The sequence below is a fragment of the Paralichthys olivaceus genome, chromosome 4, assembly GCF_024713975.1.
Source record: "Paralichthys olivaceus isolate ysfri-2021 chromosome 4, ASM2471397v2, whole genome shotgun sequence".
NCBI classification, from domain to species: domain Eukaryota; kingdom Metazoa; phylum Chordata; class Actinopteri; order Pleuronectiformes; family Paralichthyidae; genus Paralichthys; species Paralichthys olivaceus.
This window is the reverse complement of record NC_091096.1, coordinates 13,241,296-13,254,230: the sequence shown is the minus strand read 5'-3', so window position 1 is coordinate 13,254,230 and position 12,935 is coordinate 13,241,296. Positions and strand designations below refer to the sequence as shown.

Below are 12,935 nucleotides of genomic sequence, written 5' to 3'. Positions count from 1 at the left end.
TGTTTTAATGGGACATCTGAATATCAGTTATACACATTTTTAAATGTCGTGACGATTATGGACACTTGATTAGCTTATTAATAAAATGGCCTCTCTAATAATAAACTTAATGTCTTAATGTGACTCTTTGACTGCGGTATTTTTTCATCTGTTCCTATTGATCCATCAATGGATTTGAACATTGTCATGACAACAAACATAAGGAAGCATGGCATAACTACTCCATTTGTTATGTCATAAGTTCAAGTCACGTATATAAATGTGTGTTTTTTCATCTAGGCGTATGCACAGAATATCCTGAACGCCAAGGTGTTAACAGTGCCTGTAATAATAATAATAATAATAATGATAATATTAATAATAATTTATAGTTTTCTTTCATTTAGTTGTGAGTGTTTGTTTTGTTGATGCAGGTGATGTTAAGAAAGGAAATATTGTAAAATAAATAAATAGATGAGAAATAAATAAATATATCAGTAAAAGTGATCAGTAAAATATAAAAAATCTATTTGATATTGAACAAGGAGCCAATGGAGCAAAGGGTTGGGGAGATGCAATGTCAACTATTAGAACATGACAGCGCTCTAACTGTTTAAGCTCTGAGTGTTGTCACCATTTTATTTGACACTGAAGAAAATGATTGGTCGTTAGTGTGTCTCTATCAGGGGGACACCACATCATGTGAAGCATGAATTATGTGTCAAAGTCAATACCACACATGAAAGAGATTAACAACCTGTGGATTCATATTAAACCAAATATTGTTCCAAAAATACATTTTGCTCTCAAGTCTCAAATGTAATTCTACCAGCAGCATGTGAATTTGTCCAACATTCACTGTATTCTGTATATTCCAAATGGACTCTTGGGTCCTAATTGACTGGCTGATAATAAAAGCGCTGTCCTGTATGGCGAGCTGCTCCTGTCAGGTAGAGGGCACGTCCTCCATTTATCAGCATCTCTTTTATGTGTTCCTGTGTTTGCCTGTTCTCTACTTCAATAGCAGTCACTGACACAAAAGAGCTTTGATGTCTATCAACCAGCAGCTCAGCGGGGAATCATATGCTCCAAACCGCCGTCTGCTCTACTCCCGTATACGTTCATCATACCTGTCGTCCTTGAAGTGGTCGGGCCTTAACCAGGAATAAAACACACACACACAGTTGAATAAGTAAAGATCTGAAGGGCGCTGTGAGCATTTGAAGGTAGAGGCTGCTCTCTCCCCCTTGGATGTTGATGGATTCTGGATGTTGCAAATTAGCTTGTTAATTAGAAAATCTAATGGATGTGAGCAGCAGCAACCAACGACCTTTACAAAGACATGACAACCGCTGTATGGAGATTTAAAACAACACGTCTCATATCTGGTTTCCTGCTTTTTTTTATAGATAGTGGAATTCATCTGCTTCAAATATTGTTCTTTTTGTGTGTTTGTTTATACTCATGTTTAAACACTGGAACTGAAATGAAGCACAAAATATGAAATTGGCAATTTATACTGTAATTAATTTATACACATCTCACCACAGACACCATGTTGAAGAGGACTGACTTCACACAACAATCATTACCTCACTCACCACATTATTCTCTGAATATAAACAGTGTGAAGCGCTTTTTACCTCCACCAAGGACGTTAAGGTTTCACCCCTGTTTATTTGTTTGCTTGTGAGCAAGATTACGCTAAAAATGAGTGGACGGATTACCACCAAACTGGGTGGAAGGATAGGAACATTTTGGTGTGGATCCAGATCATGGGGCAAATCAAGGATTTTTTTTCACTTTGTGTAGCATTGAGAGAAAAGGCGTTTTGTCTTTCCTTGACTTCACAGACAATAATTAATTGATCTCAAGGATAAAAATATTTATCCAAATAAATATCACTTAAAATGTACAATGTGCTCATAAGGGGAATGTAGAGCCTTGGCGGAGGTTTACACTCTAGTGAGTTCCATTCTAGTTTAGATTAAGTTAACATACTGTAGGTGACTAATATTAAATTGAAATGTAAATCTGTAAAAACCTTTGATCAGTCTTCAGTTAGAAAGAGAACATTGTCTGGAGAGGCACAGTATCAATAAATATCACAACAAGCTTCACGAGTTTCATACAAACAGTGTGATATTTAGGCAAGTTAAGGCAAAAACAGTCTCTCTGGAGTTAAATGAAGCATCAGATGAAGAACAATTGAATTTGAAAAACTATGGTAATACATAACAGTTGCACAAAAATTACTATCGCATGTAAGTGCAATTAATCTACTTTCTATATGTAAAATAATATGCTATAATTAGAATGAGAAGACTATCATTTGATGGTGGTCTTTTTCTGAGTGCCTCACTTACCTCAATTACAAACACTTGAAGGGAAAAACAGAACATTTTAGCAGATATATCCAGAAGCATGGAAATGCATGAGATGCAAATGCAAGCACAGTGTTACAGACCTACTGTATGAATATAAAATACAGCATTGACAAAAAGAAAATTACGAGGGGACTTTAATTTACTAATAATCTGGTTTCGATTTGGTCCCATTTAATATCTGTCCTCGTGGGCTGAGCAAAAGAGAAAAAAGACAAATTGGACAAGAAAAACATTAGCTGACATGTTGTAGAATATGCTATGATCTGTTCGGAAAAACAACCCACTGAGGAATACATTTGATTACATGTAATTACATACAAAACACATGATTAGTTTAGTGGCTGCGTTAGCAACACTGTTACTGCACAGAGCAGATCTCCTGAATCTTTCACAATGTACAGAAATGATCGAACTTAAGAGAAAACAGCTCCATGCAATAGAAACAACATGCTGAGTGTCATTAACATACAGAAAAACATTTTATTTTCCTTGGCATCTTGTTCACGTGAGATAAATACAGCTGATCAGGGGAAGAGTTAACTCACTCAACCGTTTACCATGGACTCCTACAACCACGAGAATGCAACACTGTGAAAATGGCTGCATGTGAAAGCTGTCAACTACCGTGGTGACAGACTGTAGGTAAATCTGAGTCACACAGACAGCTCAGATATGAACATCTCACTTCCTCATATGAGTCCTGACAAATTTAGCAGCATTTACCATTTTACAGAGTGTGCGTGTGTGCTGTGAACATTGACAAGCAGGTAACAGTGATGATGTCCGACCCTGTTCAGGCTTGTAATTTAAAACTGTGGTGGGAACGGGTGTGTGTGTTTTACATGTGTTGAGGTGTTTCTTTCTCCCTATGGCACAGAGGCCATGTTGAGGTTGTCAGCGTGGATGTCTGGTATGGTCCTCTCCGGTCTCAGACACACCGCCAACCTCTGTGGAAAACAACGGCGTCAAGGAGGACAAGGTTAAAGGTTGATTTAAAAGAAAATGTTTCAGGAAGTTAACAGTGTCCTCCCTCTCTTCAGTCTGCTGACCTGTTTGAGGGATCCAGGGGTCCACACCAGCTTGTAGACCATGTAGATGGGGATCCACATGAAGGAAGAGAAGCCAATGAAGTATCCCACTGTGATGCTCCAGTCCGGGTACTTATAATCAAACAGTGTGAGCGGCGGAGCCTTCAGCAGGGAGCTCACTATGATGTACTGAGAACAGTTGGGACACATGACATTTCAAATATGTGCTAATGTAGCTTTTGTAATATATCTGCCACACTTGCATATATTAAAAAAGAAATATAATATCGCAAAATGTCAACAGGAACACAACCTGGGAGCCGGATGCAAATAAGAACCAGGGATATGAGACTGTATGTAGAGATGGGAAATTGACATTTGCCCAAGAGTTTTGCAATATACATTCTGAAGAAAAATGTTTTGAGGAGGATATTTTACATAGAGAAGAAGCTGTTAGCTGTCTGCACCGTCACTGGTCCAGAGCTTCCTCTTGTATCTTGGTTTATCTCTGGATGATTTTAATGAATAATACTCATTTGATTTTGATTTGATTTGATTTGATTTGATTTGATTTGAGGACGAGATTCTCAGACCATTTCACCTCTTACCGCCAGAAATGCAGGACTGATGGCGACCCAGCACACCTTCCAGAATAAACCTGGAGCTTTGCCCAACATGGCCTCAACATCACTGCTGAATCTCTGGATTCCTGAAACCAGCACAAGCAAACATGAGCCACCAACTGTTAATGTTTGAATCAACAATATATTTGACTCTGCAGATGATCAATTTACATTTCTGATTGTAAATCAATAATAATCTCTTGTTTACCATAGAACCAGGAAACTGCAATGGCCTCAAGGAAACCCACAGCAATGATAGAGCATCCGACTCCAAACTCCTCCAGCAGCTTCACCACATATGCACCACCCTGTCAATAACATGTCGATTCTCCAGGTGAGCAACACACCACAGACCTCAGCTTTTTTATTTTTACACTGTGTCACTGTATCCAGATCAACATAAAGGTTCAGGTAGATATAATCCTGAGGGGTTGAATTATTGTAACTTATTGCAAATGTGGGAAAACGTACATTTGTAAGGGTGCTCAGAGAGCCCAAAAAGCAGACCACGACCAAGCCCAGAACAAAAAGTTCCCGTCTGTGTGAGAAATGATCCGGGTATTCATCCAACACGGCGGTGATGATCGCCTCCAGCCCACCAAACTGGAACAGACAGGGACAGTTATTACCAATGTCATTTTGCAATTTTTTTAAAAATACTGAAATAAAATATTCAAATCTACTGTAATATAGATAAATAAAAGGCTATTTGTATTGTTGATGTGAAGATCATTTAATACTGTGTAATGTAAATGTGATATGTGACCCGATATGTAACAAATCCTAATGAATTAAATTGTATTTAATGTCATGAAATCGGTTGTTGTATTTATTCATATTTATTGATCATTTTCTGTGAGGCATTAAGTGACCCTGTGTCCACCATGTACTCAGTTGACAGTTCGTACAGTGCTATCCAGTCCCAGCGTGATCATCATCACGAAAAAGATGATGGCGAAGAAGGTTGAGCCCATCATGTTTGCGATGGCCTCCGGGTACGTGATGAAGAGTAAACTTGGTCCTGGAGAGCATGAAAAGATCTGCGTGAGTATTAATTGAGTTCTTTTCTTGTATTGATTCGATTTTTTTCTCTCACTGACCTTTATCCCTGGCTACATCCTCGACCTCCACCTTCCTCATCTCTGCCATGTAGCCCAGCACTGTGAAGATCACGAACCCCGACACGAAGCTGGTCAGACAATTCACCAAACTTGTCACAATGGCGTCACTGTTGAGGAGGAAGATACACCCTGTTAAAGGACATGCAGCACAACACTGTACTCCTAGGGTTCATTTCATTTCTTTCAGAGATGTAGTCCAGTGTTGTCTGCAGTGAAAACCAGTCAGTACCATGCTGACCTCTCTGACCTTTGTTTAATGGATTCATTTATAGACTCTCTTCAGCTTTGTTATCTTTGTGAGAAGAAATGAAAACATGCTGTTAGTAACCACAGACAACCTGCAACAACACTAATGAGCGACACGCCACTGAAGCATGTATGATGTTTGTTTATTCCAGATATAAATACATCTCACCAATCTCAACAGCGATGGAGTAATTAGTGTCTATCTCTAGAAGTAGTCATTACCTTCACAGAGGAGGTCGTGCTTCATTGTTCTGTGTCTGTTGGCGGGATTACGCAAAGATGCACAGAAACTTGGTGGAAGGGTGATGTTTGGGCCAAGAAATAATCATTAACTTTTGGAGCAGATTCAATAAATTGAAGGCTAGATGAATAGTTTTTAACATTGGGGGTATTTTCAATAGAAATGATGAAATGATTAGGTGCAGATCCAGATAATGATCCTGATATTGTGAGCACAATGTGTATTTCTGAGGTTGGCAGTAGGGTGATCTTTATTCAGCTAATGTAACGTAACAAGTATTAATTGTAAAAGTATATCAGATAATTCTTTTTTTGCCACCTTTTTAAATTAGCTGCTAACACACCATTTTCATGTGTATGATCTGATCTCAATACATGTATGTGCGATATGGTGAGAAAGAAAATTGTGTGTGAAAAACCTTCTCCAGGTGCAAACAACTGGATCTATTACCTGTTTCTCCTCAAGCACTTCACATTAAGATGATTAACAAGGACATGTTGCAGATGAAATGTACTTTTCTGATGATTTTATAATGTAATTAATCACCGGCCTCTGCTCATCAAGGACTATTTAAGCAACAAACATTGGTTTGCATGAGTTAAGGTGTCATAGATCCATGGACGTTGCATCGCAGTTCTTACCGATAGCAGTTATTAGTGAAAGGGTTGTAGCTGGAGAGAGCCAGCAGGACCCCGAACCCTGGTCCCAGAGAGAAGAATATCTGAGCTGCAGCATCCACCCACACCTGGAGAAGGCAAAAAGACGGAGACCTCAATGTCTGGGACTGCAACTGAAATTGCTTTGCATGTGTAACAGCACAGAAATATACATTTCTTACACAGATTCAAATCAATGTCTGTTTTCCTCTCTGTGATTTAACATCCTCCAGTGATCCTCTACTTTTTTCTCTTATTAGTGCTTGGAGCCCTTGAGTGTAATTTAGCAAACAGAGAGGTGTTGTCTGAGCCATCGTTGCTGCACAGCTGTACGCAGCGAGATCTGAAGAGCAGCACGCACTTGGCATTAAAGAGAAGGGGACAGCGGTGGATGTTGGTGAGTGAGACAGAAAGGGAGGCCTTTGTTAATGGGCAGAAAATCTAAACCAATTATGCATCTTATTATGCCGCTCTGTGGCTTATTTATGCATCTCATTTCATCTCATCCATATTCTCATAACACACTCACAGTGTTTAGCAAACAAGAGGAAGACGAGGGTGTTTCATGGATCTAAAAAAAAAACTATAAAGGGACAAGTGGGTAGAGATAAATAAATGTGTACACTATATTAAACTACTGACTCTTGGAAGTTCCAGATGTGTTGATTCAACAAGTTATTACTCATCAAGTACAGTGAAGAAACTCAGGGCCATGTCTTTTAAGGGCTGTTTCATTTGGTCTTACAGATTTCTGCCTCTTGGGAAAATATAAGCAGGGAAATTGAGCATATTATTCCATTGTAATTTTGTATTCATCATAAATCTGCACTTGTGAAAAATCTCTGAGTGAAATAGATCAGAAAAAAGATATATTGTCTGTTAATTATATTTTTCTACTAAGGAGTAGCTGCGAAAAATAAAAGCAACAAAACCATCTCTACATCTGTCATGAGTAAATACATCTATGCTGTGTCTGTTACTCACACTTACATGCACTTACGTGTAAAATTCATTAACTTTTGGAGTGAAATAGATCAGAAAAAAGATATATTGTCTGTTAATTATATTTTTCTACTAAGGAGTAGCTGCGAAAAATAAAAGCAACAAAACCATCTCTACATCTGTCATGAGTAAATACATCTACACATACAACATATTGAAATAATAATATATAACTTTGTTGTGAAAGTAACTTTTTTCTCTTTACCTGAGGCAAAACAAGCTTGTTCAAATTTATCATTTTAAATAATTCTATAATTTATTGATATTCATTTTGTAAATTTACCAATATATTATTTTATCTGTATCAGTCTATATGTATTTACACATTCATATGGGTCATATTTGTCTTGTTAGAAATGATTGAATCGTGTCTGTTTCTGATGAACCAACAGGGTACAACTCACACTGGTCTCCAACAGCTTCCCCCACTGTGGCTTCAGGTAAAACACCACACCTCTCCAGGCTCCTGGCAGAGTGGCACCTCGAATCAGGAGGATGAAGAGCACGATGTAGGGTAAAGTGGCGGTCACCCACACAACCTGATGTGGAAGAAAGAGTTAAATGATGAAGAGACTATAGAAATGAGATCTTCTATATAATCATGGTTGTTTAGCAACCGCTATCTTCCACCTTCCCAGATGTCTTCACGCCCTTCCACAGGCTGAAGTACACGATGGTAAAAATGAGAAAAAGGCAGAGCATCAACTGCCAGCGAACACCCCCGACGTCTCTCAGCCCTGACGACTTATGGATCTCAAGAACATTCCTCCTGTTGAGATGAAACATAAAGCATCAAGTGTCTAGAGGCCAAAATAACATTTCTCCTACAAAACCCCCAGCGGACGATATCTGTGCAGAGCGTTACTGTAAAGCGATTTATATATGCTGTGTCTGTTACTCACACTTACATGCACTTACGTGTAAAATTCCTCTGCGGGAGACCTGGAGGAGTTTGTCCAGGTGACGTTGTCAATGCCAAAGTAATTGGTGCAGTCTGGGGTGTTCCACACGTTGTCGCAGTTTGTCCAAGGCAAGATGCTGCTGAAAGAGGAGTAGAAGTAGAAGAGGGCCCAGGCAATGATGGTGTTGTAGTAGAAGGACACGTACAGAGCGATGATGCAGATGGCATATCCAATACCTGAAAGAGAGCAGAAAATTGGGGAGAAAAGATTAAAACAAGCCTGCAAGTTGGGTTTTGATTTAACTAAGTAACTGGATATATGGATGTGCATGTTGAGCATCATTGCAGCTCAGGGCCTTACCTTTGAAAATAGGACAGATGTGTTTCCATATGGATATGGCTCCAGTCCTGTGGAACTGCCCCAGTGCCAGCTCCATGTAGAAGAGCGGCACACCACCAAAGATGGCCATCAAAATGTAGGGAATGAGGAAAGCACCTGCACAGAAATGCATCAGCTTACACGCTTTGTCATAAAAAAAATGCAAAGAATGAGGATTTCACAGCTCTCGGATCTGTTTTTAAAAATGTACTGTTCATTGGCCTTATTTTCTTGATTTAATTGTTGCATAAAATATTTAGATGATATTTCAATTCAAATAGGGGATTTACAAGTAAAAATTTAAATTTTTAACATTTTTAACTTCTATTTCTTTTAATACTCTTTTATTTTATAATATTTGTATGCTGGGAGATTGAAAACAAGTAAGAATTTCATTATATGCTGTAAACTGTGTTTATCTGCTGTGTACATGACAATAAACATCTTGAATCTTGAATCTTGAATCTAATCGAACAGAGACATAGTACAATTAATGTTTTCTTTTCAAAAAATAGAAATGAACTCAACAGACAGTTGTTTATATTTAGTTGTATTTTCCTATTAAAAGATAAAGTCTGCACATTTTTTATTCTGTTTTTAAATCTTTTAATTTCTGCTCATGCTTTTCAGTCCAATATTCATACGTTTAATTGTCTTTTGAATCTTATCCTTTGACCCTTTTATGTAATTTAAGTGGTCATCTCTTACAACCAGATTGGCTGCTGTGATGTAACCACTCAGTTGCTGCTGTACAAGTAAAGTACAATGTATCCCAATATAATATATATCAACTTCTAATAAATGCAGAAATGTAAAAAAGTTAAGATATTTATTGTAATATTTTTCCACCAAAAAAAACACACGTCCTCACAAGCTCCTGTTTTCTAAAGACCATTGCTAAAAAGAGATCAGATCCAAATAGATCCAGTCTGTGTCACAGGAAAAGTGGGAAAGTGAACTTTTTAGTGAACTTTGATTGTGACATCGAGCAGACGCACATTTCAGCACCATGGACAGTTTTTTATTATCTATTTTTATCATTTTTATCATTTCTGATATTTGATCGATTTAAAAACTCTGACAATGATTTTATTTTTTAAACCAAACGTCTCCACACAGAAGATTCCTGGTTGAACAAATCCTAACTTTTCGAATGAAGCTCTGGTCACAACTCACCACCACCGTTTTGATAACATATGTAAGGAAACCTCCAAACATTCCCCAGGTCCACCGCAAAGCCAATGACAGACAAGAGGAAATCCATCTTTTTGCTCCATTTGTCCCTGGAGTCCGTCTGCGTGATGGCCGGCACCGGGACGGCGTTGTTGTTGGAGCTGTAGCCCGGGTTAGGGGAGCCCTGGTGGGTCAGAGCGCCGGCCATGACCGCTGAGTCCTGCTGGGGCATCGGACTGTGAAAAGTCAGAGAGGAGCAGCTCCACAGAGGAGAACAAGGAGGAGGAGGAGGAGGAGGAGGAGGTTGCTCCTGCATAGATGACAGGGAGCAGTGGGAGGAGTTGGTATAGTAAAGATTAAAGGTGGACCTGTCAGTGGAGACACATCTTTTAACACTGAGCTCCAGCTGATTGAGAAGCTCTAAATCGATTGTGTCACTGCTGATCATTAACATGGATCTCTTTAGAGTGCACTAGTTTTTACAGGTGGTTGAACTGAATAGATTCTCAGTGAGTTCACAGCAGCTCAGACAACTTATTGACAGTTTATTCTATAATCACCTCATCTGTGAGCTTCTTGTCAAACAATCCTGAGTTTTCTCTCCATTGAAGCAACAGGTTCTCCAGCAGAGTAAATACTGGATGTATTTCTGTTCCTCATCACACTCCAGAGAAACAGGTCATGCGCTTCATTTGCTGAAATCAACTTTTTATCCTTCTCGTGAAATTAGACACAGTTTTATCAGTATTATCTGATCCATTCAAGAGTATTTACTTTATGGTGTGCCCAATTACATTTTAGAGGATTTGTTTACTTTTAATATCACAAACATGTTGTTTCTTGTGTGTTTGTAGAAGAATTCTACATTAAAACACATATTTCACAGTGATACATGAAAATGAAACCTTTAGATCTGAACCTCTTTGGCATTATACAAAACAGTGAGCTCTGTGAGTTGATTTTTAATAACTGTTCAACAAAGACAAATTCTGTCCAAAATACAGATTTGTTTGATGGAGATCCTTTCATTGTTTTTTTCTCTTTTTTTCTTCTTCCCCATCAATAATTCCATGACCCCTCAGATTTATATCGTGAGGTGTATTATAAATTACTATAATAATTGTGATTTATATTAAGAAGAATTGTATATAAGTAGTAGTGGATTAGATTTGAGCTAATCTCTACTAAGAAAATGATATTCTGGAATATGTTAGAGTTTGTAATGAGTTCTTACACTGCCAGTCCTCTCTATCTGATGTCTTTAGTAAAATTATGTCTTTATGACAAATATAACTCAGCTCTGTTTAAGTAACATGTTGTCCAACAAAGTATACAACTATAAACTCCAGATGTATGTTTATTTGCAGTTTTTATTTTTTATATTAAATCAAGTAAAGTCGTTTATCTCTATGGTATCTTTCTAGATGATACATCACATGTAAAATGTGGAGCCATTGCAAAAGTAATGATAAATAAATAACTGATGTTAAGGTGATGAACAGGAAATCGAAAACAAGCACAAGGTGAAGACACTGTTCAAAGAGAGTCAGTTTAAACTTGCAGACGTTTGACACACACATTTATAAATAGCACCTTGAGTCCTCTTGACTTCCTGGTTCTATGTTAATATAGTTTGGCGAAGACAGCTGAATAAAATCACAGCAGCATAACTGCACTCATTAAGAAAACCTAATAAAAAGACTTTGTAATCAAATCCACGGCTTTTAGAGCGTGGCAGTTTGAAAAGTTAGCTAACTGGAGAGTGAGAGAGCAGCGTTGGTGCAGGTCTGTGAGCGGAGAGAGTGCATCAAATGAAGTTACTCTGGGAAATGGATATGACACAGAGATGGGACATGAGACATCCAGCACCATCACAGGACAGTCTCTTAAAAGCAGCCAAACTGTCTGGCCCGGTGTCACATGACTTGTCGTCTGACTGAAGCTGGGAAATGTTGAAATGCTGATGGTTTGTTTGATAACTTCAGCAACTTTCTGTTATTGCTCACCTCCTTCACTGAAACAATGATTGTACATGTGCATGATGGATCTCTCTTCTTTTCATTCTCCGGATTCCTCCTCATTCAACATGTCTTCTCATTCTCGGAGCTGGTGCAGAGTAAACAACCAGCCATGGGAGAAAGGTTGCGGTTGCTCTGCTGAGGTGCAGTGGGGGGCCCCCAGGGGCCAAAAGCATGACAACAAAACAACAAACCATATAGCACTGGCCTTCTCCAACATACAATCCTGTCAATCTGCATTGGCACACACAGGCAGAAGAACATCAGACTGACAGGAGCCTCCATCACATGCCCTGGTGCCTGATGGAGCACGTCGACTCTAATCACACACGGACATGTGCATGTGGCCCTGCACACAGACTCTGCTGACAGGCAAACAGACACAGATATGACACAGGATTATTATTTCTTAACTGGTGACTGGTTTCATTTGAAGCACCTTTGAACATTTTTTATTGAGGAATATTTTCTATGCATTTTATTGACCCAGTTCAATTGTTGTCATTTGCATTGTCACCATAATGAAATAGACAATTTAAATTAAAAATGTTTCATTTGTGTTGCAAACTGATAAACAAATGAGATGTAACAATGATAATACAATATAATAATGATCATCTCATTCTGATTCTCCTGAATGACGCCTTTCTTACATTTGACAGCATCACTTTGAATAATCATGTCTGGGCCCTGGTACTGAGAAGAACCCATTTAATTTTGGTGCAGATGAAGAAAGGATTTTTTTAAACTTTATTTAAGAATATTTTATGACAACAAATCATTCCACTCCCTTTTTTCTTTTACATTTTAACCATAAGAACATTTTGAAAAAAGGAGAAACTCAAACTCAGTCACCATCTTAAATACCCACAATCCATTTAGACCAACCCACGTGATGTATCACAAGTTATCAGCAATACAAAATATACACGTCATAGAAAATGTCATAATAATATTTACAATGAATGATTTCTTCTGTAAGAGCTAGACAATCATGTGTAGAGTTATTTGGCACATATATACAAATATATAGAGAGGGGGATTCTATCTAGTAAAATTATAAGATTACAGGACTTAATGTGTGATTACAGAATTTACATATTGACATTGTTTGGGTCAAGAATCAAGAATCGTGTCTTGACAACTTGAGAATGTTACCCGTATTAAAAAGGAAGACATGA

At 38.2% G+C, this 12,935-nt stretch overlaps 1 protein-coding gene across 1 annotated transcript; it reads right to left on the bottom strand.

Moving 5' to 3' along the window:
* Positions 1 to 799: 799 nt before the first annotated feature.
* slc6a4b (solute carrier family 6 member 4b) lies at positions 800 to 10,007 on the bottom strand. Its single transcript, XM_020101021.2, has 13 exons — positions 9,740 to 10,007; positions 8,546 to 8,680; positions 8,202 to 8,421; positions 7,914 to 8,052; positions 7,688 to 7,822; positions 6,267 to 6,370; positions 5,118 to 5,245; positions 4,926 to 5,038; positions 4,489 to 4,620; positions 4,226 to 4,325; positions 4,003 to 4,103; positions 3,416 to 3,583; positions 800 to 3,313 (listed from the first exon to the last, which is right to left on the bottom strand). The coding sequence occupies exons 1-13, from the start codon at positions 9,966 to 9,968 to the stop codon at positions 3,233 to 3,235; spliced, it is 1,785 nt and encodes a 594-aa protein (XP_019956580.1). The 5' UTR covers positions 9,969 to 10,007; the 3' UTR covers positions 800 to 3,232.
* Between the last annotated feature and the right edge of the window lie 2,928 nt (positions 10,008 to 12,935).

Bases quoted from the DNA above. Each gene is read 5' to 3' on its own strand.
- slc6a4b (XM_020101021.2), bottom strand. From the start codon at position 9,968: ATGCCCCAGCAGGACTCAGCGGTCATGGCCGGCGCTCTGACCCACCAG. The intron at 5,039-5,117 runs GTCAGTGAGAGA...CATGCTCTCCAG, and splicing joins GGATGTAGCCAGGGATAAAG to GACCAAGTTTACTCTTCATC. The intron at 4,104-4,225 runs GTAAACAAGAGA...TGCTGGTTTCAG, and splicing joins TGCAGTTTCCTGGTTCTATG to GAATCCAGAGATTCAGCAGT.